A 25,822-nucleotide genomic window follows, 5' to 3' on the forward strand; every position below is an offset into this window, starting at 1 on the left:
CCCCTTACCTCAAGTGTCCGATGCTGCCACCGACACCATCACAAGAAGACACTGAAGCCACTGTCAGATGATAGTGGGCCACTTCTGAGCCCAACTCCTTCCATATTTCGATCCTCCCCACATGTCAGCTGATGACATTTTCCCGAAATCCGTTGTCATGATTATCGATCACAATCTTCCGAAAATGCAGCGGCCCATCGGGAAAGTTGATCGTGCACATGGCAGCTTGCTGAGGACCTACCTGTGAGTCGTGGTTCAGTTGCCTGCAATTCCAGACAGTGATAGTCCAGGGATTCCAGCAGCACATGGAAATTTAGTAGACTTCATAATAGCTAAGCTACTCACATTCTGGAGGCATCCCTGTAAAAGTGCATATTATTTTCCTGTTTTTGAAGCACACCAGGCATCCTGATGTTTGTTAGGAAGGTTTCTGGGCTCTCTGGCCCTAATTTATGTCTGCGGGTTGTTATTTCCACGACCCCACCCCCACCCAGCTCTAAAATCCCATCTGCGCCCCTGTGTTAAACATATGCTTATTTGTATGTTACTGTCAATTTGTGATCTCGTAGCTTCTACTTAAATATTTACTTTTATCAAGTATAGTAACAGCGGTAGTTGTCCTTGCGTGATGTGCACTGTCGGTGACTGAGAAGAGGGTGTTTGTGGGGGGGAAGGAGAGAAGGAGGAACAGTAGTACAGTGGCGGTATAGTGTAGGAGAGGAAAGGAGAAGAGGCGGTCGTATGGGAGCTCGCAGTATTGCAGGAGGACAACAGTGAGCTCTTCCATCGCGTTTGGCGTTTTCATGCGTTTCCCTAACGTTCTCTGAAGCTGGTTGTCGCGGCTCCATAGGATGTGCACGCCGTGTTGTATCTCGCAGGTGAGGAATAACGCTTTTCTCCGATTGTCGTTTCTGATGTTTTTTCTTGGTGATGTTTTAGTGGCAGTGGTGTGACACAAGCGGCGAGCGTCGCTTTGTGGTTTCAGCCTGATGTTCCCAGAGCGTCCGCCAATTACCATTTTTTTTAGGTCAAAATGTCACTTACTACTGATAATCAATCTGATAAAAATGTATCATTTGCATAAGTCATCGTTGACTGTTTTTTTTTTTTTGGCACACTGATAGACAACAAAGAAGCTTAAGTGAGCTAGCTAAACATCAGTTAGCAGGGACTGCTGTTAAAAAACATGTCGTCATGGATCGTCTGAGCAGATGTTGAATAGACACAGGAAATTGGGTTGTTGTTTTGTTTTTTTTACGGATCAGACGTGTCTTCATCGCTGTATCACACTCATGATTTCACGCGTCATTTGCATTCTCCGTTTTGTTGTTACTATACCCGGTCAACTTTTCCAGCCGCTGACATTTTTGCTGTCTGTCAGCGCAACATATAATGCGCCTCAACGCGTGTTTGCATTTGTTGTCGGTTTGAACAAATTGGGTTACGAGCAGAAAATCAATTACGTGAAGATGCCACCGAGTTGCCTCAAAGTACTTGCATGTGTTACACTTCACATTTCTATTCCTTTGTGCAGTATGAGGGAGCGCAGTGGATAGCACAGTTACATCTCCCTGTGTGGAATTTCTCTGATCTCAATTGGGTTTTTCCTCGGAGTGCTCTGGCTTTCTCCAACATTCCAACAACTCAGCTCAACTCAACTTTATTTATATAGCGCTTTTATTGCAGCTGCCATAAAGCACTTTCAGGACTCATGAACTACATCATTAACCATAATACTAACATGTCAGGCCAACAAAATCGTTTTCTCTATTCCTACATACGCTTTGTTGTTTGGAGCAGTTTTACAATACAATACAGCTCGGTTTTGGATGAAAGAGGAGCAATTCAAAAGCCTCTTTCACCAGCCGATACGAAATGTCGTGATCTTAGCTGGCATGATGTCACTCATGCCTCCTACAAGCTAAGCATGAAAGTAAACAAGCAACTGTAGCATCTGTTGATGACACAGAAAGTTTCAATTATCCAGTTCCAATTTGATCCTCCTCACTTTACTGATCAAACGCCACCATCCAACATGAAAAAAAAACTCCTTAAAGAAATGTCACAGCCAAAACTTTTGTGGATTTGTGTTATTTTTGTGTGGCAACACAAAAATAACACAAGATGGTAAGTCATGTTGTTGAAATTAAAGGTCGCATGCTTCGTTCTGTGGGATTCACATCTGCTCCATAAGGTGCCACGTCAACCAGATGCTGTTTTTTCTTTCTGTCATTCCACATGCTGCTTTTCATAAAGTCAAGTCATTGAAATATTCTCAAAGCATTTACGAGGCGCTGTAATTCCAATTCTGGGTGATTCATAGTCTGCTTCTAATTAAAATTCTACATATGAATAAACATATAAATAATTGTGAATTTATTCTAATGTACATGATCATGTAGACATTCAAACACAAACACACACAATACTGACCATCCCTTGCCCCACCTAAGAGATTTTGCACACTGGCCCACTGCTGAGTTGCTCTGTTCCGGAATTCAATCACATAAGCACATCTCTCATCTCAGGAAAACTCAGTTCTATTTCCTGCTTACTTCAGCGCCAGGGCGATGTGGAAAACTGAAAAGAGGGGGCAAAAAGGGAGATCCGTTTCAATTGTCTGTCCTGTTGCTTTTCTAATCTTTATCCCAGACAACCATTTTGTCTATCTTTGCGTGCTGTTCACTCATTCAGATCAAGGGGCCTAAATTAACATGGGGCCGTTTCATTTCCTCCTTGGCCTGCAAATGGAAGTTAAGAAGTGGGTGCGCGGTGTTTGATTTGGAAAAAGGAGCGCTCATAGTGTGGGAGCAAGCGGCTCATAACATCTCAGTGGGGATCGGAGATGTCCACCATGTTGCAGTGAGGTAGGGGGTAGGCTTTTGACCAATGCTGAGTTTGCTCCAAAGAGCTGTGAACATTGGCCGTGACTGTAGGACAGCAATGAAACCATGTGGAAGCCTCACAGCGAGGCGACACGACCGTCTGGCACAGTACGTGACCACACAGAAGATATTGGGCTCGCAAAACACGTTAAGTACAATCAACACTCGTTTAAAACAAGGAAAGTGAAATAGTTCCCCTTTTTTTCTTCTTTTCTTCAAACTAATGTTGCCAAGTGTTGCAATTGAACAGCACAGCTGCTGCAGCGGCAGAAGTGTGACAGCTAATCCGCAAAGTCTGTGTTGATGAGCTGTAAAAGTCTCTGGACTTGTGAAATTATCACCCCAAGTTAAGAGTTTGGCTGCAGTCCATGCTGACCATGTGATTCTGCCGTAGAATGGATCGCACAGATTATAAGATTTGAGAGGTGTTAACATAAATCACAACTCACACTCCACTGAAGTAAGTTACGTTAATAACCTGTAAAAAAAAATGGAAGCGCTCATAATATGGACTGAGCCTTGACTAGACTCAAGCTATATGTTCATATCATTGCAGGTTGACTAAAAGATGGCGTGTTATCGAAAATTCATTTTAATGCCCGTTTCAGAAAATGGCTGTTGAGTAAAACTTCTAAATTCACAAATAGGGATGTTCGGTTTATTTCCTAAACATCTCACAAACAATAAGGAGAGAAGATGTTTTCGGTTTCTTGCAAGGAGAATTAGGAGAGCTGTATGGTTCTCCCACCATTCCCCCCCGCAAGGAGAAATAGGAGAGACGTATGCTTGCCGTACGCTAGTCTCAACTACTCCCGATCATCAACCTCACTTTTATTTGGTTTGGGGTCCCTAAGTTACATAATTCTAAGGGGTAGGGAAATCCGCACTTGTTTACATGTTTTTGTTGCAGAGTCTCTGCAAGCAGACATTAACAGATAAGCTATTTTGCACGTTATTTCATCATATCATCTAAGAGCAGAAAGGTCTTCTCTGGTGGTTTCCTCTTATCGTCGGCTTGAGATCAACTGAGGCCAAGCAGAGGCCACAAGTTCCGGCCCCTCTGCTTCTGTTTGTCAATCACAACAGACTTCCTCAAATGTACAATAACATATCATAAATCATAATGAAATATTACTCCGACAAGGGAAGTCACAGTTTGACTGTTTTTAGATGGTGAATACATTTGCATAATGTTTCCGGTAGTTGTTGGATGTTTTTGCCCCCCCAAAAATAAGAAAACGGTAGCGCTATTGTCTTTACAGACTAAGAAATTAATTTTTACGCATGACTGGCTAATCTCTTAGCATGTCATATGGTGTGACCTTTTTCTTTCTTGAGCCTCTGCTGCTTGCCACGCCCATCACATTTGTAATTTGTATTTTACTTGTAGCTATGGGCCGTGTTTGCCAAGAAAGAAGCAAAGACTCGGTTTGTATAGAAAACAGAGCAGTGATACATTTTTGCTGTGTGTACACAGCTGCCTAGACATGGAAACAATGGTGGTGTCACAACGTAAGGTGACCTCGGGGGTAGCTCCCACAGTGGGAGGGAGGCTGTGCCATGCATGAATCGTTTTCTATTGTCGGTGATGTCTTTCCATTTTCCTCCTTCCCCTCAAAGGTTTTCTCCTCGCTGCTATGCTGTAATTTGAGACAGCGGGGTGTGTCGAGAGTTTCGTCTGAACTCTTTCTGTCTGGCGCTTCAACCTAGTCAGCATTCTTCCATGGCCACTCTCATTAAGACCTTGGAGCAAATTCCTTCCCCTCCTTTTTTCTATGTAATGTATCAAAGACTGAATTGAGGATCTCTGTTGCTAAGCAGGCAGTTCACACCAAAGAATTTGAGGTGGAATCAAAGGGCAGATGAATATCGCAAAAACAGGGTGAACAGTCATAAAAAATGGCAACACTGGTAAGTTTCTTCTGGGCGGGAAATGAAGGAAGTATGACAAATCATTCCGGGTAACTGTCAATTGAGACATTTTGCAAGCTCGTTTTCTGTCGATGACGGCAACTGGGCCAAAGAGGGAGTTATTTTGAGGACGGAGAAAGATCTTTTTGTGGGACAGCCGGAGCAACATGACAACTAAGCGGGGGGTTGCTATGAACATTGAAGTAGGGACATATGTCAGAGATACGCTGACCACCTGTCCATGTGCAGACACGCAGTTGAGGAGGGGCGAGGGGCCGTGGAGTGGATTAGGCCAGCGTGGGTTACCATGGATACTCCTTTTTGTATCGCTGTTGAAAAGAATTTCTTCAGACCAGTTCTGCCACCTCTCGCTTGCTCACTCTTTGCAGAGTCACTTGCCCACACGCAGCGTGGAGTTCACTGGTGGAACACCCCCTAACTAATGAAATCCAAACACCCTCTCTGTGAAATGCCCTTTTGTTTCCTGGTTAATTTCACTCTGCAATGCCTAATTAATCGGCCATTGAGCAGGACGTGGGTGCGCAGCCATTATCTTGTTAGGCAGCATGGAGGAAAATACTGGCCACGGGAGCTCAAGTGTGTTGACACAGCCTTGGGAGGAGCCGAGGATCAAGCCAGGAACATTGCCAAGGCTTGCCAGCCCTGTGGCCTGAACCACACCTGCTAAAATGAATATTTAAATGCCACAAGACAGCCAAATGAGTAGGTTAAAAATGTAGCTCATAATCATTGTGAGCGACAAAAAGTTACAATAGGAGTTGCTCTTGGTTACATTTAGAAATTATATTTTTGAACAACAGACTCGACATTGTTTCAACTTTCACATGCTTATCATTTACATCTTAACTCATTCACTGCCAGCCCAGATAAAAGTACAAATGGTATTGGTACTTGATATCTATATCGGTCACTACTCAAGAACTGATCCTCGTACTGGTATCGGTGTGAAGAAAAAGTGGTATCGTACATTCCTACTCCAGTTGCCTTTCAATGCCCCAGTTGCTCAGTTTGACCTGAATTCCCAGACTGTTTGTACAGATGACTTAAAAGTATCTAATCTCATCTTCTCGTCTTTCCTCCACAATGCAGCTGGCTTGCTGCTGTGGCTCAGCAGCCTGCTCGTGCTGCTGTCAGTGCTGCCCTAAGATCAAGCAGTCCACGGCTACCAGAATCATGTACACGCTCTTCTTTCTTCTGGTCACCATTGTGTGCGTCATCATGATGTCCCCCACTGTTGAGGAAGAGATGAAAAATGTAAGTATGCGCGTAATACACATTTAAGGAAAACACAAAAAATGGAGACTACAGAGGCGGAGATGCTGTTGGTGTCTCATAGTGACTCGCTAAATTCTGGAGTTACTACGACATCAGCTGTCTGCTAATACTGCTATTTGTTTATCAGATTTGGTTACATGCATCTTTTATCAGCTCCAGTCATTTAAGGCCTCTTTTAGGTCATCTTTTTTTATGACAGCAGTATCAACAAATTCCAGTTGTGTTCCTCCTTCTCGATTCAGTCCCCTCAACTTGCAGCTAAAAAGCTGTTCATGTATTCATCTGTGTCCCCTGTTTGTAGACACGGAATCCGAAGCGTAATTCTCCTCTAACAGCCTACGGCCATCATTTCATGAAAGACTTGAATCAGAGTTGTTGTTCCTGCCTGTTGGCTCTTTTTGCCCCTTAAGAGGCGTGACGTACAGAATAGACGCTATTGGTGCTTTTCACTGAGGCCTAGACAAACATGGGAGTGGAGGTGGCGGGAGGTGGGTGGCCGGAGGGTCTCAATGGCGTTCCATACAGCAGTGAGCTAATCCACTTTGGCTTTGTGTGTATGTTGTCACTTAGATCCCCTTTTACAGTGAACTGTGTGAGAAGATGAATGCAGGGACAAACTGCAAGACCTTGGTTGGTTACTCTGCCGTCTACAAGGTGTGCTTTGGCATGGCCTGTTTCTTCTTCATCTTCACCATCTTCACCATAGGCGTCAATAACAGTACTGGCTGGAGGGCGGCCATACATAATGGGTAATTGACTCTAAAATGATTAGGTGTGAGATGCACAAAAAGCTGGGATTTGTTTTCTTTCTATATTTGTATTCATATTTATGTCATTGTTTCAGGTTTTGGTTGCCAAAATTCATTTTGCTTGTGGCTAGCTGTGCAGGAGGCTTTTTTATTCCACAAGAGAAAACTTTTCTGGAAGGTAAATACTGTATATTAGATACTGATATTGACTTTGACCACCTTTTAAAGGTATGCTACAAGAACAGTAGTAGCTGCCATTTTTTTAGATTACAAAATAAATTGGGTACACTTCCCAAGTTTTCCACAAGCAGCTACCATTAGTTCAAACTCTTTGGTGGTCTAGTAAAACATTGTACGTAACCTGTGGCACACGGTTTGTATTAGCATAAAGTGTTAACTGAATCTTTTCCACCTTTTGCTTAGTGTGGCGCTATATCGGAGCTGCTGGCGGCTTCCTCTTCCTGCTGATCCAGCTCATGCTGCTGGTGGAGTTTGCCCACCGGTGGAACACAAACTGGTTAGTCAGTCCGGCCGTTTGGAAGCACACAAAGCTCCGTCAATGCAAACAGTGTTCATGAGAAATAGAGCGGGTGGTACATATTCGTTCTGTTGGGTCACGTGAAGAAAAAGATTTGGCGCGAGCCACTATCCAAATTCAATGAATGTCTTGAACCGACTCTCCTTCAAGAATTTCTCACTAAACTTTTCTGCCTTTGATTTATTTCTTTAGGACCCAGTTGGTTTTCTCAGCTTTTCCTCCCTCTTTTTATATTTGAGTTTGTTTTACCCACCCACATTGCTTTTTTATTCTCTTTTTTTTTTATCCCTTTGTCTTTGTCTACTTGCCTACGCAGGAGCTCAGGAGTGAAATATAACCGCTTGTGGTATGCAGCACTTGCCTTAGTGACTCTGGTGCTGTTCAGCATTGCGGTGGGAGCTGTGGTCTTCATGGGTCTGTACTACACCCACCCCATGGCATGTCGCCTCAACAGAATCTTCTTGGGCATCAACGGCAGCCTCTGCCTGATCGTTTCTCTGCTTGCCATCTCCCCTCTCATACAGAAACGTAGGAAACTCGACTCATAAATGCGAATAAAAATCAAAGCTTCTTTAAATATTCGCTTTGTTCTAGTAGGGTGAAATATGTTTTATTTTGGGGTTTAATCTCCCAATTCTGTTTACCTTTGTGTTCCCTCAGTCCAGCCGACATCTGGTCTGCTTCAACCGGGAGTTATCAGTGTGTATGTCATGTACCTCACCTTCTCAGCTTTCTCCAGCAAACCAACAGAAAGTGAGTATAAATTAATATTTTTTTTAACCCATGTCAATCAAGAATAGTATTCAGGCATCATGAACAAATTACAGTTGGTCACTCATAAATGAACACCCCTGGTGGTCATATCAGGAAACAAAGTTTTCGGCACCACATAGAGAACCCACTTAATTGAACCATATAAAAATATGATCAATGCAGACTCACTTTGCTTTTAAGCCAAACATACTCCAAAAAAACAAAAAAACAGTGATGTTTAATAGACTTAGCTCCTACTCCCCCCTCCCTCCATGTGCCCCACATTTCCCCATCACTTACAGTGTATCCAGCCTCTATCTTCAACAGTAAATAATTGATCATCCTTGTGCTAATACATATGCATGATATTGCTCTACATTCTGCTACTGAAAGCTGCTGGTGCATTTTGTGCTTGTAGTGGTGGAGATAGATGGCGTGAACACAACCGTGTGTGTCTTTCCCTTCAAATCTGGGAAGGAAAGTGACAAGAAGATTGTCACAGCTTTGGGAGCTGTTATCCTGTTTGGCTGCATCCTTTACTCCTGGTAACAACTCTCACTGAGATTAAAGTGTGGGACCAAATTAGACTCAATAGCTGTCTGGAATGGCACATGATTTAAAAAAAACAAAACAAAGATTTGTGATGGAAAATAACAGCCTCTCTGTTTTTCCACTCCCTTCACCAGCTTGACCTCCACAATCAAGCGAAGATCCGCAGCCCTCCGAGTGATCAGAAACAGTGAACCAGAGACTGAAGTAAACGCTCTATTTTATTTAACTCATCTTGAGTGTTGGGTTTGATAACATTTGTTAATGGGCTTAATTAACGGAATATTAGACTGCAGGGATGTTGTTTTTTCAAGATATTGGGTTTAATCTGTTTGTCTTTATCCCACAGAGAGCCCGTTGCTGCTTCTGCTTCGGAGATGACACCGGTAGGAAAATCACTTTTTTTTTTTCCCTTTCCAGGAATTTCACACCTTCTTATTTCTTGCGTGGCTCCCCACCTCCCCTTGTCCCTCCTGCCTGTTGAGTGTGTGAATATGTTTCCAGCGGTAGGCAGCGTGCAAACACAGCGCCTGTGCTCATTGTTATTCGGCACACTGAGGTGGAATGGTGAGAAAGTATTGGTCAGCAAACTCAGATGATGTCACTGTTACTAGGAGGTTGTTGGTGTGACAAGTACGGAGCCGTTTGTAGGCTACTACCGCCCCCTGCGGGTGATTGAGGGGATGGTAAAAAAATCCAAACGAGCGTTCATAAAACCCAGACTTTTCCTAGGTGTTAATTAATATTCATCACATTGGCATGCAGTAAGGGAATGCTTACATATTAACGTCTTAACTGCTAAGAGAAGATAAATGTCCCGAAGACATTAAATGGGATTTTTAGTATTGAATTAAATTGCTGCCAATTGATGTAAGAGCCAGATAAAACAACCCCATAGCAAATTCTCCACCTAAATTTTAATGATATGAAATGTCAAAATATGTCCATCCCAAATTGTTTTTGTTTTAAAAGGTGATGAATGTAACCAAAGTTGTTCCACTTTCAGATGATTACGATGAGGAGAAGACGGGAGCGGGTCAAAACGTGGTGTATGACGAGAGCGAAGCCACCAACTACAGCTACAAATGCTTCCACTTTGTCTTTTTTCTGGGTTCCCTTTATGTCATGATGACCATAACAAACTGGTTCCAGTAAGTCACCACTTGAAAAGTTTGAGCAGAGCAGATTGTATTGTGCCATGTCAACTCACTTTGACGTATCCTTTTCAGTTATGACAACTACAGGATTGAGAAGCTGTTGGATGGGAGCTGGTCGGTGTTCTGGATCAAGATCTCCTCGTCATGGGTCTGTCTCCTGCTCTACATGGGGACTCTGATTGCTCCCATCATCTGCCCCAAGCGTTTTGAGGCCTAGGACACAAGACACACAGCAGTCACGCTTTGGTCAGGTGTCTTCCAGTGTTGAGATGTCGCCATGAAGCTTTGAGCCTGAGCCAAGGGACCAGTGACCTTTTCTTTCCCCTACCTTTAAACAATGTCCTCTACTATCTTCAGCTGTGGAACTGGAGGAACATCTGATGCCTTTTATTACACAATGTGCAAAAGATTGTTACATCATCCAAACCTTGATAGTATTTTTGGTATTTCTTTTTTTTTTACTATCGCTGGACATTTGATTTATTTAACAGTTATGGAAGATCGATTAGTTGTGACCGTTGTGTCCAGACTTTATACAACATTTGGTCGTTGTCCTTTTTGTGAGTCTTGAATTTTTTTCCCCAAACTTTATACAGTTGTACCAAAATTTGTAGCAGAATAACTGAACAAATCTGTTTAGCGTGTTTGTGTTATACTGAAATTTATCTTTGTTCTGAGTCCCTTTGTAAGGGAGTTTGTAAAAACTGAATTACAGTCCATTTTAAAAATTCATCTCTCAGGCTAACATTCAAGTATGCTTTGTTGTAATGTGTGACTTTTTGTAGATGTTTTTTTATTCGAGCAAAAAAGTTTGTTGCTTTTCTTAAGTCTTTCAAGTTTTGTCAATCTCAGTGCTCCCTTTGAGCAAAATCTTTTTGGGTAGAAAAAAAAAATCGTGTACTGTACATCGTTTACTCAACCACTCATTGTTGTGTAGACTCTGTCAATCAACTTATCTTATTTAACTGACAGTCGGAGATGTTCCCACTAAAGTGTGTGTGTGCAGCTGTTCGCCAAAGTTTGATGATTGGAAAACAACTACTGAACCCTACATGGAAAATATATGTTTGTTCCACGCGGTTTTTGTTTCCAGCATGTTTAAGACATTCAAATAAACGTAGCAATTTTATGCATCAGCTTATACTAAAAAAAAAAAAAAAATCAGCACTAAATGTTGAGTTTACAGTAAAATTACTCACATAAATACTAACAGTAAATTGTTTCTCATCCACTGCCAATAACCCGCATTATTTTCCTAACACATATTTTATGTACACTTTTGCTGACCTTGTGTTGTTGAAGTATTAGTCATTAAAGTGAACATTTCTTTCAGACCTCAACCTGTTTCATTCTTGGTTAAACTCTATAAGTAGTCATGAAAGTATTGGTTTAACAGCACAAATTAATCTGCATCCTATTCAAGTACTTTCCTTCCTTTCGGAAAGAATATTGTTCACAAATGCAGCGGAACTTGCACAATTGCTGGACGACTTCCAAGACTAGGGCTGACAAATGTCTTGAGGATGCTCTGTCACCTGAAGAGCAGAAACTGGATCAGACAGGCGCCAATCTCAAAGTGACAGTCCAGTGTCCCTTTTGAGCACAGTGTGATTTTTATACAAATTCAATTTGTTTGTGTCTACAAGCAATTACTTCAAAGACAGATTTCATTAAATGTCTTGTGTGCTTGAAGTCGAGTTCTTATTTTATTAAATCTTCATTAACAGTAAATAACATTCAGATGATAAACACCGTGCTGGATAATGCAAACATTTTTGTTATTTACTGATAGACATTTCCATTAGCTTGTGTAAAAAGTGTATAAAGCTCACGAGTGAGATTTGGATTTATCTCAACCTTCAGTTGATGTTCTGGGCGCTGAACTGCTCATAGTCTTCGGGGATGGTGTCTGCAGGAATAGAGGAATGTTGTTGCAAACCATTTTCACTTCCTGACTGGACGAATAACACTCACCGTTGCATCTATACTTCAGATTGGACCAGATGATGTTTTCCTGGGAGAAGCAGAAGACACCTAGCCGGCCTCCTCTCATGCTGGTGTCAAGGATCACACCCGTGTCCGCCACCAGGGCAGAGCCCTCAAAGAATCGAGCCCTGGTTTACGAGACAATAGTTAGTTTGTGCTGTGGTGGCATAGAAGTATGTCTGTCTCTACCTGATGTATCCAACTTGAGGTCTATGCTGGAGAAACCAGCGGTAGGACACCTTGTCCTTCCAGCCCACATTCCGGGGATCTTTCCAAAGGAGACGCACTTGCTCTGGAGTATCTCCGGTGTGCCACAAGGAGTTCCTCAGATACTCACCAGGTCCTGTTTTGGATTTCACCGCCTGGTGGGGAGGAATGCGCAGAATGTGAGAAAGGAATGGTCAAATCGTTGAAGACGGCAAGCACGTACCTTCAGTTGTATTCCTGGCTCGGCTACGGCTCGGAAGGGCGCCGCCTGCCAGTAGGTCTGCTCCGTCTGTTTCCACATGACCACGTAGAATGAAGAAGAGTCCTGGTAACCGAAGATGAAGCCGGCGTAGTCGTCGTCCGTCACAGTGTTGACGTGGAACGTTCCTTCAAAGTCCACGCCGCTGAATGCTGTGTAACCTGCGCAGGACCAAGGTAGCTTCTAAGAGAAGATCACTCGAGAAGAAAAAAAACATGCAGGAAGGACTACTCACCTACAGCCAGGCCAGGGTCAGAGTTCATGGTCTGGACTATCTCCATCCCCTAGTGTAAATAAATCAGAATGATCTCATCCCTGGGTTATGTAAGATGTTCTTATGTAATATGTTTCAACTCCTTCTGAATATCATATCATTACTTTGAGTGTTTGTATTTTTGGTCAGACAGTAGCAGAAGAAATGCTACATGGGTCACCTGATTAAGAACCACCCAATTGGGATCAATCTGCGAATCCCCTTCTGGATCCAGCACCACGGTTTGATAGGCTCTGAAATCGGTCAGCGTGACCTCGGCGTTCTCTGGACAGTGGTCGACGATGTCAATGACGTTATCTTTGTCAAAATCGCCTTGGCAGGCGTCGCCCACGTTGTCGTCTGAAACACAAACACACACTGTGAAGCGCCCTTTTCACAAACTCCAATAACAGTCACTGAAATGTTTATGCTCACTATCTGAATCCTTTTGGTCTGGGTTGGCCACCATTCTACAGTTATCCTCATCGTCCTTGACACCGTCGTTGTCGTCGTCATCGTCGCATTCATCTCCCTGATAACATGGAAAATTTACAGTGAGAGTGATTTAGACTCACATTCATCTATCTGAAAGGTATATTTTCTCTATTCATTGCTGCACTTAATACAAAAAAAAATGCAGTTAGCCACAAATGAGTCATTTGTCACCGTGCCATCCTTGTCTGTGTCCAACTGAGAGGAGTTGATAACATTGGGACAGTTATCTTTGGTGTCCTGATGACCGTCTCCATCTCTGAACAACAAAAGAACATTCGGACAAGTTTTTCATTGGATAGCAATCATTTGTAAATATGTTTGAAATTACATTCCACATAAATGGACTCCATTAAAGAGGTGACAGATGAGTGCCTACGTGTCTATGTTGTCATCACAGGTATCTCCTACGAGGTCATCATCCGAGTCCGACTGCGATCGGGAAAAACAAAAATGATTTTTAAAGATTTGGGTAAATCTTTCTGGAGAGGTTGGTTTTAGTTAGTTACCTGGTTAGGGTTGGCCATGTCGGGACAGCTGTCACAAGCATCTCCCACACCATCATTATCTTTGTCCTTCTGGTCCGGGTTGGCCACACGTGGGCAATTGTCCACATTATTCTTCAAATCTGAAAACATTTTTTTTTTTTTTTTACAAGGGCTGCGAGGTGTGTGAAAGTATGGGCTGAATTATGAACAACAAAGTTGACAAAAGTAGATGGCCAAATGTCCGCGGGCTACTGAGACAAAGGTCTAATAGTTTCCAGAGCCCCTTGGCAGACGGCTACGTGGAAAGTCTTTTAGGGACAAGCCAGACCTGACTAAGCATTATTAAAATCAATCCAACCTCAGATCTAACGATTAGGAGATTGGATCTTGGCTATGATGACTGCTGAGTCGCAACATGTCCGGGAAACTACAATACACACAAGGAGATGAAGTCGCCAGTGGAAAACATGAGGAAATTCAGCATTTAAGTGGGGTGGGCTATGAAAACTACAATTGTACTCAGACATTTGGACATTTTACATTGTTTTCAGCAGAACTGGAGACGCCTTAGCAATTAACTTGAACGTAAATGGCCTAACAAAAGGAGGTGAGAATTCCAAGTGGGCAGAGAAATGTTGTTGGCCAGATAACACTTTTCCAGACAGTGGGAGGGAGACCACTAAAAATGAGTCACGTCTATCCTCACCTTGCATCACAGTTTTTATACTTTAGCATGTGATGTGTACACTTGAATACAGTTGTTGTTGTATGAATCGACATGAAAAACAGGATGGTGGCGGTTTAAATTTACAAAGTGCCTTTCAATCCTTCAAGAGGACATTTAGTTCTTTTAAATGCCATTTGATGCAATGAAAATAGTAATAACTCCACTTAAACATCCAAATTTCGACTTGAAGAAAAACAGCACCCTGTAATTACAGCCACTTATATGGAACATTTTATGGAAAATTAACTTTTCATTGCTTGAAACCAAATGGTTGGCTTTCTGAAGTTGCTGCCCACTCTTCAAGTGTGAAATTACACAACTACTAAAATTAAATTTCTTGTGAGCTGCCACAGACATTCAGAATTTTGCCAGACTGTGATGTAATCATCTTGATAACTTGCATAATAGCACCTTCACAATGGGTTTGTGTAAGAGCACAAACTTACTATCCCCGTCCATGTCGTCGTCACACTCATCTCCTAGCCCATCTTTGTCTGTATCTTTTTGGGATGGATTTTCCACTGTTCTGCAGTTGTCACAGGCATCGCCATGGAGATCCTTATCACTGTTCTTCTGGTCCACATTAGGAACCAGCCAGCAGTTGTCCTGGAATGTTAAAACAAATAGTTGCATTAAATAATAAAATAAAATAAAATAAAATAAAATAAAATAAAATAAAATAAAATAAAATAACCAAGGTACTATATGTAGAAATATTTGCATGTAGGAATCTATTACTTACGTTTGCATTAATGATTCCATCGCTGTCTGCGTCCTCATCACAGGCATCCCCCATCCCGTCTCTGTCAGCATCCTCTTGGCCAGAATTTGGAACAAACACACAGTTGTCCTGGAACCAACATTGAAACACACTTTTTTTTTTTTTATCTTTATATGATCGATTACATGCACTAGGTTGGTAGGAAGTTAAGGTAGGTAAGTGGATGGGATAGGTAGTTTGGGTGGGATGGTAGCGTGTAGATTCTCGGAAGATTAATTGGAAAAGCAAGAGTGAAAGAGATTTCTGCATAACCTTTTTACAGTTGTTTCCTGTGCACTCAAGAGTATCGTCAGGATAGGCATCAATATCGGTGTCCTTTCCGCACTTATAGCCATTGCCTGCCCAACCAACACCACACTAACACACACAAACACAAGTTTGTGTTTGTTTCCGAGCAATGTCAAAGTTTCACAAATGCAATACATAATTCAGTGGATGGACAGGCGTTATTTTGTTGAGCTCACCACACAGCTAATACTGCCGTCTCTCTGCACAACACACTCGGCGTTGACGTCACATGGGTTGGGTTGCCCGTTGGGACAGAGTCTGGTGCCCTGGCAGCCGCTCGCCTGGTCACCTGTGAAGCCAGTTTTACAGTCTCCACAGTTGAAGGAGCCCTGGAGAGAACAGTGCGTGGTCACCAGGCGTTTTTTGTTTTTTAGCTTTGGGGAATAACTCTGCAGTTGTCGTCTGTTATGGTCTTACAATAGTATTGTAGCAGTGGGAGTTGTCAGTGCAGCCTCCGTGTTCAGGCGGGTTCAGGCACTCGTCTATATCCTCACACACCTTGAAGAAACGTGAATGGAGAAAAGCATCGGTTGCAGATTTTCTGTTGGCAGCATTTTTACTCACTTTTTTCTATTTACCAACAATAATGTCCAATACCTGCTTGTTAGATTGTGCATAGGATACTCCAGCTCCATTTAGTTCTGGCCCACTGTATCCCAAAGGACATTTGTCACATCGGAACCCAGGCGCTGTGTTCTCGCACCTTACTCCAGGAAAACATGGATTGAATTGGCACTAAAACACAATATAACAATGAATTAGTGTCACGTTGTCTTTTTGTCCAAATGTGCAGAGCTCAGTACCTCGTCTATGTCATCGCAATGAATCCCATCCCCCGTATATCCATCAGGACAGGGAGCACACTGGTAACCTCCCGTTGGAGAGGGAATGCACATGTCCTGTTGGAAACACGTTCCGGGTGGGCAAGCAGGAGGCATTTGGTACTGGTCTGGGCCTGGATATGGACGTGGATCGGTCGGCTTTCCATCGGGACCTGCAGACAATATTTGTCCAGGACTTTTTTTTTTTTAGGAGAGGAGAGGAGTGGGGGGGTCAGTTCACTGTTGTTCTGTTCGACTTACCACAAGAAAGACACTGGGTGATAGTGTTCCGCAGGAAGTTGGTCTCCTTTATCTTGGAGAGAAATCAGAAATATAGGGAAATTGATCTACATTTATGTCGCCACTTGTTCAAAATGACATGTATGTCAGTGGGACAAGCTTCTGTAGCTGTCTCCTCTCATCTATTCTGAGCTTCCTGCTTTGTATTGCCTGGCATGTAACCAGTAAACTTCCTGCAAATATCAGATTTAAACTTTATGAACATTTGCATCAGTGGTTTCACAATCCCTTAAAAATAAAACTGCTCCAAATTCCCAGAAGGTCACTTTATTTTTTTTTTACGAGAAGCTGATTTTATTGCGAAACCGTTCTTGCCTGGAAGTAAAAGCACGTGAAGCGTAATTGCAACTCAGGGCCCATTCTTCACCTTGTACCACTAAGTCTCAGTCCACATAAAACTTTAGTTTTGCCTTTTGTCAGCCTTTTTAACCCATTAATATCTTGACAAGAGCTTGATTGCTTGTTCATATCAAAACATTGCCTTGTGACTAATATTTGCGCTCACATGATCTTTATCGTACAGTATTTTAAAATACAACAGTGTAAACAAGCTTTTCTTAAGACACATCCACAAACAAGTTACCTGCTGATTGAGCATCTCCTTCAGCTCAACCAGCATGCTCCTGAATTCCTGCATCGTGGTCTGCTCCTCAACGCCTGTGCTTGCTTGGAAACCTGAACGCAAGTCACCAAAGCGGTCACACTGCCGTACGTTGAACTATACTGTGATCTTACCACTGTACACTTATAACACATTTTGGACATTTGTTGAATTAAAAGATGAGTGACCACGGTGAATTTCGCTATAAGAATGAACGAATCACCTCAAAGGTAAAATGATTCATTCATGGAACTGAGCAAATCCAATAAAAGTTTGGTATATTTGGTAGAATATCAGCTTCGAAACTCATAAGCCTCTTTTTATTGAGGCAACCTGAAATAGATATCCGGAATGTCTAAAGATTGCGAAGTGTGTCATTGTTCTCTCACTCAGCAGCTTCAGAGGTTCATTCTGATCCAGGCTGCAGTCCTGCAGTGTTGCCACATTGTCTACGGTGTCATCAAGCACCAGCTTCATGTCAGTCATGCCACCCTTGATCATAAATGAAAAACAAAGACAAACAAATGATACCGCTTGATGTGCACTCTATGTACATTTTTATGACTTGTACCGGCAGCATCCGAAGGGCGACTGCGTTGGGACCGCGAGGGATGGAGCCAAAGGCAGCTGGCAGGTCATTCAGAATGTGCACCAGCTTGCAGTCTACGTAGATGTTGAGGCGAGGTGGCCCGCGTTGGAGCCCGCTAGCATGCAACAGCACGTGATGCTCTTTTCCGTCGGCCAGGGAGCCGTGGTTAAAACTGGTGGTGTCGTATCTGCCATCTGTCTTCTGGTAGCGCAGGGTGACTTGAGAAGGAGAGCATGTTGAAATAGAGCATTGGTGGGTATTACGTCATTGCGTGATTCACCTTTGCTCAGTTTGGCCTGCACAGTGAGCTCCAGGTACTTGCTGTTGTCTTTGGGGTTAATGATGCTGTAAAGGGATGAGGGGGCCTTGTTTTGGAGTTTGAAGGAGGACAGCAAGAAGGCCTCGTCCCGCCCATTTTTTTTTAAGTTTCCTTGGAGCAAGTCTGGCAGGCAGTCCGGTGACACCAGAAGGTCATACACTAATACACATGAGTCAGCGTGTTAAAATGCTTGTTTTGGATGTCAAATTATTACATGACTTCATTCTGCACAGGCATTTTCAAATGAGTTTAATCACACGAGTGTTAAGAAATTCAAAAGTGTTAGACAGAATTAAAGACCTTTTTTTCCACATTTCAGAAGCAAACACAAAGATAATCCTTTGGTACACACTAAACTCTTGGGAAGGACGCTGAGTAAGCTTGCATGATAGTATATCTCACATTTTTTTCTGTAAGGAGTGTTTCAAAAAAGCCAAAGCAAACATCCAGTGTCAATTGTTTGATGGCTTTAAAGGCCTACTTTTTTTTTCTCATGGAAGGGCTACATCCAAATGGCAATAGTTGCCAGTGTACTGCAAATTGGCTTTGTTGAATCCCTTTTGGAAGTGTGACATGGTGTCCACATGTGTGCATGTGACCTACGTGAACATGTGAGGAACACTTGTGTCTATTAGAGTGACAGAACGGAGCTGCCGAAAAGAGCCAGAGTAACGGCGCACACTCTTTCCACAGCAGCCAACCCACTCGTTTCACATTCACATGTGGCTATTTCTCAAGAATAACATGAAGTGACAGGAAAATGAGGTGGAAAAAATGCTGGGTTTTTTCCAAGCAAATTTTTTTTTTGCACATGCACATTTTCAGATGTCAGGTAGAGCTGCTTTACCAATCAAGATTTGCCTATTTGACGTAATTCGTCCAACCTCAAAATGTCCCAAAAACAAGTAGAGTTGCACAGGCCTACGTCAAGGCTAGACAATCCGAACTCAATTGCTGAATTGCTCTAATAGATCTCAATATTAAGTTAATGTTAAGAATTTAATTGAATTGACAGATTTAGAGCACTCCAAACAATAAGGGCACCTGTCACGGATCGGAATGGACCAGGGTTTATTGAGGGAAAGGGCAGTTGGAAGGGAGGATGAGGGGAACAAGATCAATAGAACCGGCAAACGAACATAACTTCCTAACAAAACCAACAATAAGACTGCCCGACAGACTGGATATCAGAAACGGAACTGACCGACAAAGACATGAGAGAAAAAGACATCACGACATCAACGACCCGACAGGAAGTGACACGCAACAGGACTTAAATACGAGACAGGTAACGAGAGGCAGGTGACATTGATTGTGAGTAGACACAGGAAGGGAGGGGCGAGTACACAGACGCGGACAGAAACCATGACAACCTACACATAATAAAACAACCGGGGACGAGTCGTGATAGGCACCGTTCATTCAATCGCGGATAGAATTCTGCTTAAAGGAGTTTAGGCATCAAAACGGGAACATTCAGAGATTCTCTAATTCCATTTACTCATTCAGTGCCATTGACTGCTATAGACGTCAAAGATCCATTTGCACTGGACTGGCAAAAAATGAGTTAAAATAATAATCTCTCCTGGTCAGCATTTCAAAATTTCTTCTGTAAAACACAACAACTGGCAAAATTTTAAAATTACTATTCATTGTTTACAGACTTCATGTCAACTAAATTCCTTTCCCCCAAAAAGGACGAGCACACTCTGGAGGTTCAAAATGCATCACAACACGATCCTGCAACGAACGCTGTTTTTGTTTTCATGTGTCGAAGAGTCGGTGAGGTAGCAAGCACTCACCAATGCCTTGAGCTGTAGCAGTGATCAAAAGCTGATGCAGCACCAGAGACAGAGCCAAGACTCCAGGCCACACACTCATTGTCTCCAGTCAAAAGAGGATCTGGCCTTGGAACTGAATCGCGTTTGAATCGCCTTTGCTTGACAAAGCCGAGCATCCAGATGTTGAGGCAAATACGTAGCAGAGGTGAGGTGGCTATTTGGCCACAGGCGCAGCTTTAAAAGCAGAGGGGAGTGTCCACCCTCATTTTGCAACAAAAAAAAAGTGGTGGCGGTTATAGACTCAAACCTTGCAAAAACAAAATTCATGGTGTTTTGGGGAAAGAATACAAATGAGGAGTTACAACTATCGGTTAACGGCTCAATCATTGACAGAGTGGATATGTTGGACGTCACTATAGATTGCCTCTTGGGGTGAAAACCATATTTTGTATATAACAAAAATTATATTTGTACCACGGAGGCTACAAAACAAAGCAAACCTATCAACTCTGAAAATAGTCTATTCGGCGCTAAAAGAACCACACTTGTGTCAAAGTCTGGGGTCACACATAACTCCAGATTTGATGTTATTTGAACTAAGGTAAAAAAAAAAACTTGGTCTCGGAGGACTGTGGATGTTTGAGCAGCACACACACACGCTATCAATGCCAGGTGTTAGACACCGGAATAAGGTCAAATCAAGATGTCTGCAAATCTGAAAACCTTTGAAAAACAGTGAAGTCAACATGACATAACATCATGATGGAAGGTCTTGCGAGTTATTTTGGCTTCAATCTCCTTGTATTATGTCTCCACTCACAGGCAGGCCTGTGTTATTGATAGAAGAACACTTAAATGAGAGATGGAGTCACAGCCCCGCAGGCACACTGAAAACTGGTCTGTGAGTGCGGAAACAGGCACTAGCCCTGCTGAAAAATTAACTATGGATCACCTAAGCTGGACCTTCAACGCAATCGATCGAACTATCCCCACACGACACACCGAAACTGACGAGCCGCCATGCCCCAACGGTACTTTCCCAGCGGGCTACATTATGGACGAAAGGAGCAAATGGCGTGTCTTGTGCCTTGGCGTGCTGGAAACAGAAGATGTGGAAGATATGTACATCTTGGTCTTCTTCCTTCTCGGATGGCTCTCTCTGATCCTCATGATGCTGCTCGGGTGCCGAAAGCTGAAAAGGATGTTTCTTGACAACGAGGGACTTCCGGCCTTGCAGCTTAAGGCTGACAATGGAGAGACCAGAGAATTGATGACCACGCTTCATCAGGAGATGTCTGAATTCCAAAAGAAAATTGACAAGCATGAGGCCAGCATGGGAGATGATGAGGTGTGATCAATCGAGGCTGGAGCTATCTGTGCTGCCGACCGGTGACCGGGGTTCCTGCAGACTGTGGCTCCAAATCTACCCAAAATGAGATATGTTGTGGCATTCCGTCAAAAATGTTTCCTTCTTTCTCTCATTCTGGTTCTGTGGTATCATAAGCAATATCCTGGAAGTTTAATTTTTGTGTCAAGCAATGTTAGAATTGGGACGGGACTAGATAAACAGAATTGCTTCAACCTGTCATGTGGAAACAGTGCATGAAGTTGTAATGAATGTTGATGATGTAATTGCCGAAATAAATCAAATCAATCCAAAAAATTAAAAGCCTGTCTGTTTTTTTTAAGTGAAGAGAATACGCATATTGCATACTCATATAATAATAGTAAATAAGGTCAGGAAGAGAGCGTTCCACACAGATGACGTCAGCCAAACGCACTAACATTTTGCCACATGACGTCAGGGAGCGAGCACTTTCCTCGGAGCAAACATGGCAGCCGCCATGGAGCTGCGATGCTGGGGAGGCGACTGGGGTCTGCCGTCGGTCCACAACGAGTCACTCGTAGTCCTGGTAATCCTCACGCTTGTTTGCATGAACAAGGCCGTTACAAACGTCACTTTTTCCGGTTTGTCCTGGTTTGTCCGTTAGCTGTCTCCACTCCGATTAGCTTCCCATGCTAACCTGTTCGATGCGCTCGGTGCTTGTATCTACTGCATAGACCAGAGCGTTGTTATAAACATGTCTTGACAAATATGCATGCAAATGGAAAATGTTACCGGATTAATGTTAACTTTGTCCGAGCTCTGGCTGTTTGTCAGCCATGGCCGAACAAAATGTGTTCGTTCAAGGTCAATATAGAGTAATATTCCTTAGATTAACTTTTCTTGCTGTTTGTTATCAACAGTACACTTAAATATAATGTAAACCTGTGAAGCACTTTTGTTGTTGTAATTGACTAGTTGTTAATTATGTATTGCAATTCCTAAACAAGGTTGATTCCTTAACCTGCCCGTCTCATATTTGCCACAATTAGTGCTCTTGGAATTTTTGTCACATGCTATTTTATATGCGAATGCATATAGGCACATATTTAGTATTTTTTAACTTTACCTATTTAATTATTATTAGAATCAAACTTTTTTTAAAAAGGTACTATAGTGTTTTAAAAACACAACTATTATGTTTAACTATTTAAAGATTTCATTTGTGGCAAGCAAGTTTTATGGAGAGTCATTCTGCTATCAAAACAGATGCACAAAAGGGTTTTTCATGGTTTGAGTCATGAGAAATTTGCAAAGGATGCCTGCTCACCATCCTGAGTCCTGGCGATGAGATTCAAAAATGCCTCTATCGTCATGGAGCCTTATGTGGGATTTTATTCAAATTCTTAACCCAGTTCTTGCCTGTCGGTGTTTTCTTTCCATCTGTGTTAATTCAGCCATTGTTTGTGCTTTCAGGCATATGCCAAATTTTCTGGGGCCAAAGTGAATATTTCTCCTATAGACTGGACTTGGAAAACTTTGACAGGTGAGCTGAGGCAGGAATATAATTTGTGTTGAAGGGTTGAAAAGTGCCTGATTTTTTTCCCCCCACCTCACGATTGCATAGCAACAGTGCCTGAGTTAATTTGTGGTGATACTTCAGTGAAAGAGCCCTCACAGATTCTAAACTTCCTGAGAAAGCAGGTACCAGTGGATGCCTTGCACGTGCTCAAGCACATTAATTTGAAAATAATCAAATTAATTTGTGTTGTTTTCAGAGGTTTAATGCAGACTACGAACTGAGCGCCCGCCAAGGAGCTGACACCATGGCTTACATTGCTCTCCTTGAGGAGAAACTCCAACCTGCATTGGTAACGAGACCCCCCTTTACTCAGAAAAGTTTAAGGTGTGACTTTTACCCTTTGCGTCGTAGTTACACACTTTCTGGTTGGATGCTGAAAACTACTCCAATCTGACCCGCCCGTGGTTTGCCTCCCGGTCGCCGTTCCCCCTTAATTTCCTCGTGCCCGGTCGTCATGCCAACAGCGCTCGCTCTCGCATCCTGCTGACCAAAGGAGACGCGCCGTTATGCAGAATCACAGAGGTGGAAGGAAAGGTAAACATGTGGTTTGGAGGGGGAAAAAAAAGAAGTGGGCTTGTTGTCATTGTTTCCTTACTGTTCTTTCTCACTGTGTTAGCTGTATAGTGATGCCAAGGAGTGCCTGAATCTTCTCTCCTACAGACTGGGAGCAGCAAACTACTTCTTTGGCAACTTGTACGTACAAACGTAGAGCGGTGAACTGACTGTGTAGTTTGAAAGGATGTTTAGAAATTGAAACCGCAACATGTGCAGTTGAGTGTATTTGTAACTTTGTAATTTTTAGACCCACCAGCCTGGATGCTTTTGTGTTTGGCTTTGTGGCTCCGCTCCACAAGGCCCACCTGCCCAACAGCCCCCTGCAGAGGCACCTCAGAAAGCTGGAGAACCTGACACACTTCTGCGACAACATTCTGGCAGACTACTTCAACTCTGCACACCCGAGTAAGTCGAGCACATGGACAAACGGATGGAAGAAGTACGGCTTGAACGCTAAAATATTTCTTTCTAAGCACAACTAACATCTTTTGCCGTTTCTGATCGGTTTGTTTTGCTTTGTGCTTGATGGCTTTTTAGGGCTCACGGCTTTTGTCCCGTTCCACTAAAGCTTGTGCAGCTCTGTTCTTTTTCCACGGGTGTGCCTCTTTTTCCAGGTCTTCTGCCCTCTGTTCAGGAAACAATGGACGCCAACCTCCAGAAACTAACACAGCTTGTAAACAAAGAGTCCAACTTGATAGAGAAGGTGCTTCTGGTTTTGTTTTCTCTTCTTTGCAAGGCCGATGGCTGTCGGCACTTAACTTGCATGCTGGCCACAACTTTAGATCCACCAGAGTAATGGAATGATGAGCAGTGCAGGAGTTGTCTCATGATCGTTTCCACGTATTACTTTTTTTGTCCCAGATGGATGACAACCTCCGCAGCAGCCCTCAACACAAACCTCATCGGCCACAGCCCAAGCCCAGTCTGGTCATGGAAATGAGCTCAACACCCGCCTAAGACTTTAGGGATGCAGGAGGAAAAACCACCTCTGTAGATGAGACTCCTTGACCGTCGTTAGCGTTAACCGCAGTGTAACCGATCGTGTCTATGAATACAAATAGCCAAGTTGAAAGGGAATTGCTTTCAAGGATGTCTGCGGGAATGAGAGGGATTTACGGCATAAAGTTTAAAAGGAAAAAAAAACAAAACTTCCTGAATGAAAAGTCGTTAATGAGGGAATGGAATAATGAACGAGCACTATATTGGTAATGACAGAAGTTTCAGAAAGGCAAAAGAAAACGAAAAGTCCTGCAATATAGTGCTACTTTAACATGTAATTTTTTCCATAATGGAAATGGATTTTATTTTTTTGAGCTAATAATAGAGCAAGTGTCGTTTCATTAAAGGCTTTGGATGGGGGGGGGCATTTAGATAATCACAAATCCTGTGATAAACCTATATCACTGTAACTTGGTTGGGACTAAAGTGCTTTGTGGAGTTCATTCATAGTTTTTGCCTTGTATTTAAAACATATTATCCGTACAGGGAAATGCGTTTTGTTCGTTTAAAGGGCAAACTTCACACCGAAGGGCCCCAACGTCAGTTAAGAACAGTCATGCTGGAATCAAACCCGGAACCGTTTCGCTGTGAAGCAGCAGCGCTAACTACTCTTCTGTACGTTTTAATGTCAATCATGCTCCTGTTTGCTACGTTATTTAACTGACATTGTTTCTGAACTCAAGTCCAACTTGAAATGTGTCATTTGTTGTTTGCCTTCAAATTATTTTCCTTCTATTTATTTTTTGTTTACCAAGTGTATCAGATTGGGTTTCATTATCAAATATGGATTGATGTGCTACTAAAATCTGTGTTATTGTGTATTGAAAAAGTATTCAATTAAAAAAGATGCATTCCTTTCAATGCAAGGTATTTTAATAGATTTTTTTTTTCATCCTGTGTGCAGACTTGTGAGGACTATACTGTACTCAATGCTTGTTCGTGTGCCTTCATTGCTCCTTTCATTTTTGTTTGAGGTCTTAAATGACATCTGCAGATGTTGCTAATGCACTTTGAATGGAAGGTAACAGCTTCAAATAAAAGGAATATAGTACAAAAACTACGTTGGGTTTTTTTTCTCCACTGACGACTACTAATCCTTGCTTTCAAACGTTTACGTGATGGCTTATGCTGGCTCGCCTTGGCTTTGATAGTGTGATCATTTATTTACTTGTTTGGAGCATAAAGCTCGCTTTGTTTGCCCCTGGCCTTTGGCTATGGAAAACAAGAGCGACTAATTGAGGGAAAATCATGCCAGGCCGACATCAGATAGTGTCCCAGTTATCGTTGACATTAGAGAAAGACTCCTGCTGAGTCTTGGCTGCTTTGTTAGGGAGTGTGTGAACAATGCATAACCCAAAACAAATCCCCCCAGTTAAGCATTTGTGTTATATTGCATGACGATGCAGAATTACTCTTGCATCAACAGACTCTTAAAACTGCTGGGTCAAAAACAACCCAAATTGGACTGACCCAGGAAGTTGGGTCAATTTGACCCAGGAAGTCCTGGGTTGTTTTGCACAAAACAACCCCAAAAATTGGCATGGTCCAATTTTTAACCCAGCAGTTTAGGGACTAAAATTCCAGGATGCACTGGGGCCATCTAGTGATGAAATTTGGCACACTGAATCAAAA

General features: G+C 42.6%; 3 protein-coding genes across 4 annotated transcripts; 2 read left to right on the forward strand and 1 right to left on the reverse strand.

Moving 5' to 3' along the window:
- Positions 1–698: 698 nt before the first annotated feature.
- On the forward strand, positions 699–11,178 carry serinc5 (serine incorporator 5). Its single transcript, XM_049763846.1, has 12 exons — positions 699–878; positions 5,907–6,071; positions 6,663–6,841; positions 6,937–7,019; positions 7,265–7,358; positions 7,696–7,907; positions 8,040–8,132; positions 8,551–8,677; positions 8,819–8,888; positions 9,031–9,067; positions 9,688–9,832; positions 9,911–11,178. The coding sequence occupies exons 1-12, from the start codon at positions 852–854 to the stop codon at positions 10,053–10,055; spliced, it is 1,377 nt and encodes a 458-aa protein (XP_049619803.1). The 5' UTR covers positions 699–851; the 3' UTR covers positions 10,056–11,178.
- A 339-nt stretch (positions 11,179–11,517) lies between these two features.
- Positions 11,518–20,007, reverse strand: thbs4a (thrombospondin 4a). The gene is made up of 23 exons (XM_049763835.2): positions 19,752–20,007; positions 17,911–18,108; positions 17,613–17,848; positions 17,431–17,533; positions 17,024–17,115; positions 16,402–16,453; positions 16,123–16,313; positions 15,917–16,054; positions 15,737–15,817; positions 15,496–15,648; positions 15,284–15,388; positions 14,993–15,100; positions 14,697–14,856; positions 13,545–13,663; positions 13,415–13,467; positions 13,210–13,294; positions 12,979–13,075; positions 12,725–12,903; positions 12,526–12,574; positions 12,255–12,451; positions 12,014–12,186; positions 11,813–11,952; positions 11,518–11,747 (listed from the first exon to the last, which is right to left on the reverse strand). Exons 1-23 carry the CDS (start codon positions 19,828–19,830, stop codon positions 11,698–11,700), a joined length of 2,838 nt encoding a protein of 945 aa, XP_049619792.1. The 5' UTR covers positions 19,831–20,007; the 3' UTR covers positions 11,518–11,697.
- Positions 20,008–21,501: 1,494 nt separating this feature from the next.
- On the forward strand, positions 21,502–25,051 carry mtx3 (metaxin 3). 2 transcript variants are annotated; one of them, XM_049763851.2, is made up of 9 exons: positions 21,502–21,643; positions 22,531–22,600; positions 22,682–22,758; positions 22,833–22,925; positions 22,988–23,170; positions 23,253–23,329; positions 23,439–23,596; positions 23,806–23,894; positions 24,053–25,051. In XM_049763851.2, exons 1-9 carry the CDS (start codon positions 21,563–21,565, stop codon positions 24,146–24,148), a joined length of 924 nt encoding a protein of 307 aa, XP_049619808.1. In that variant the 5' UTR covers positions 21,502–21,562; the 3' UTR covers positions 24,149–25,051. The 2 variants fall into 2 exon arrangements, with proteins under 2 accessions (XP_049619808.1, XP_049619809.1); XM_049763852.2 differs by lacking the exon at positions 23,806–23,894.
- Positions 25,052–25,822: the final 771 nt, after the last annotated feature.

This window comes from Syngnathus scovelli, chromosome 3, assembly GCF_024217435.2.
Source record: "Syngnathus scovelli strain Florida chromosome 3, RoL_Ssco_1.2, whole genome shotgun sequence".
Taxonomy (NCBI): Eukaryota; Metazoa; Chordata; class Actinopteri; order Syngnathiformes; family Syngnathidae; genus Syngnathus; species Syngnathus scovelli.

Bases quoted from the DNA above. Each gene is read 5' to 3' on its own strand.
- serinc5 (XM_049763846.1), top strand. From the start codon at position 852: ATGTGCACGCCGTGTTGTATCTCGCAG. The intron at 879-5,906 runs GTGAGGAATAAC...TCCACAATGCAG, and splicing joins CGCCGTGTTGTATCTCGCAG to CTGGCTTGCTGCTGTGGCTC. The intron at 6,072-6,662 runs GTAAGTATGCGC...GTTGTCACTTAG, and splicing joins TTGAGGAAGAGATGAAAAAT to ATCCCCTTTTACAGTGAACT.
- mtx3 (XM_049763851.2), top strand. From the start codon at position 21,563: ATGGCAGCCGCCATGGAGCTGCGATGCTGGGGAGGCGACTGGGGTCTG. The intron at 21,644-22,530 runs GTAATCCTCACG...TTGTGCTTTCAG, and splicing joins ACGAGTCACTCGTAGTCCTG to GCATATGCCAAATTTTCTGG. The intron at 23,330-23,438 runs GTACGTACAAAC...TGTAATTTTTAG, and splicing joins AACTACTTCTTTGGCAACTT to ACCCACCAGCCTGGATGCTT.
- thbs4a (XM_049763835.2), bottom strand. From the start codon at position 19,830: ATGAGTGTGTGGCCTGGAGTCTTGGCTCTGTCTCTGGTGCTGCATCAG. The intron at 15,389-15,495 runs GTGAGCTCAACA...TGTGTGTGTTAG, and splicing joins ACGGCAGTATTAGCTGTGTG to TGTGGTGTTGGTTGGGCAGG. The intron at 13,295-13,414 runs GTAGGCACTCAT...TTTGTTGTTCAG, and splicing joins TGTGATGACAACATAGACAC to AGATGGAGACGGTCATCAGG.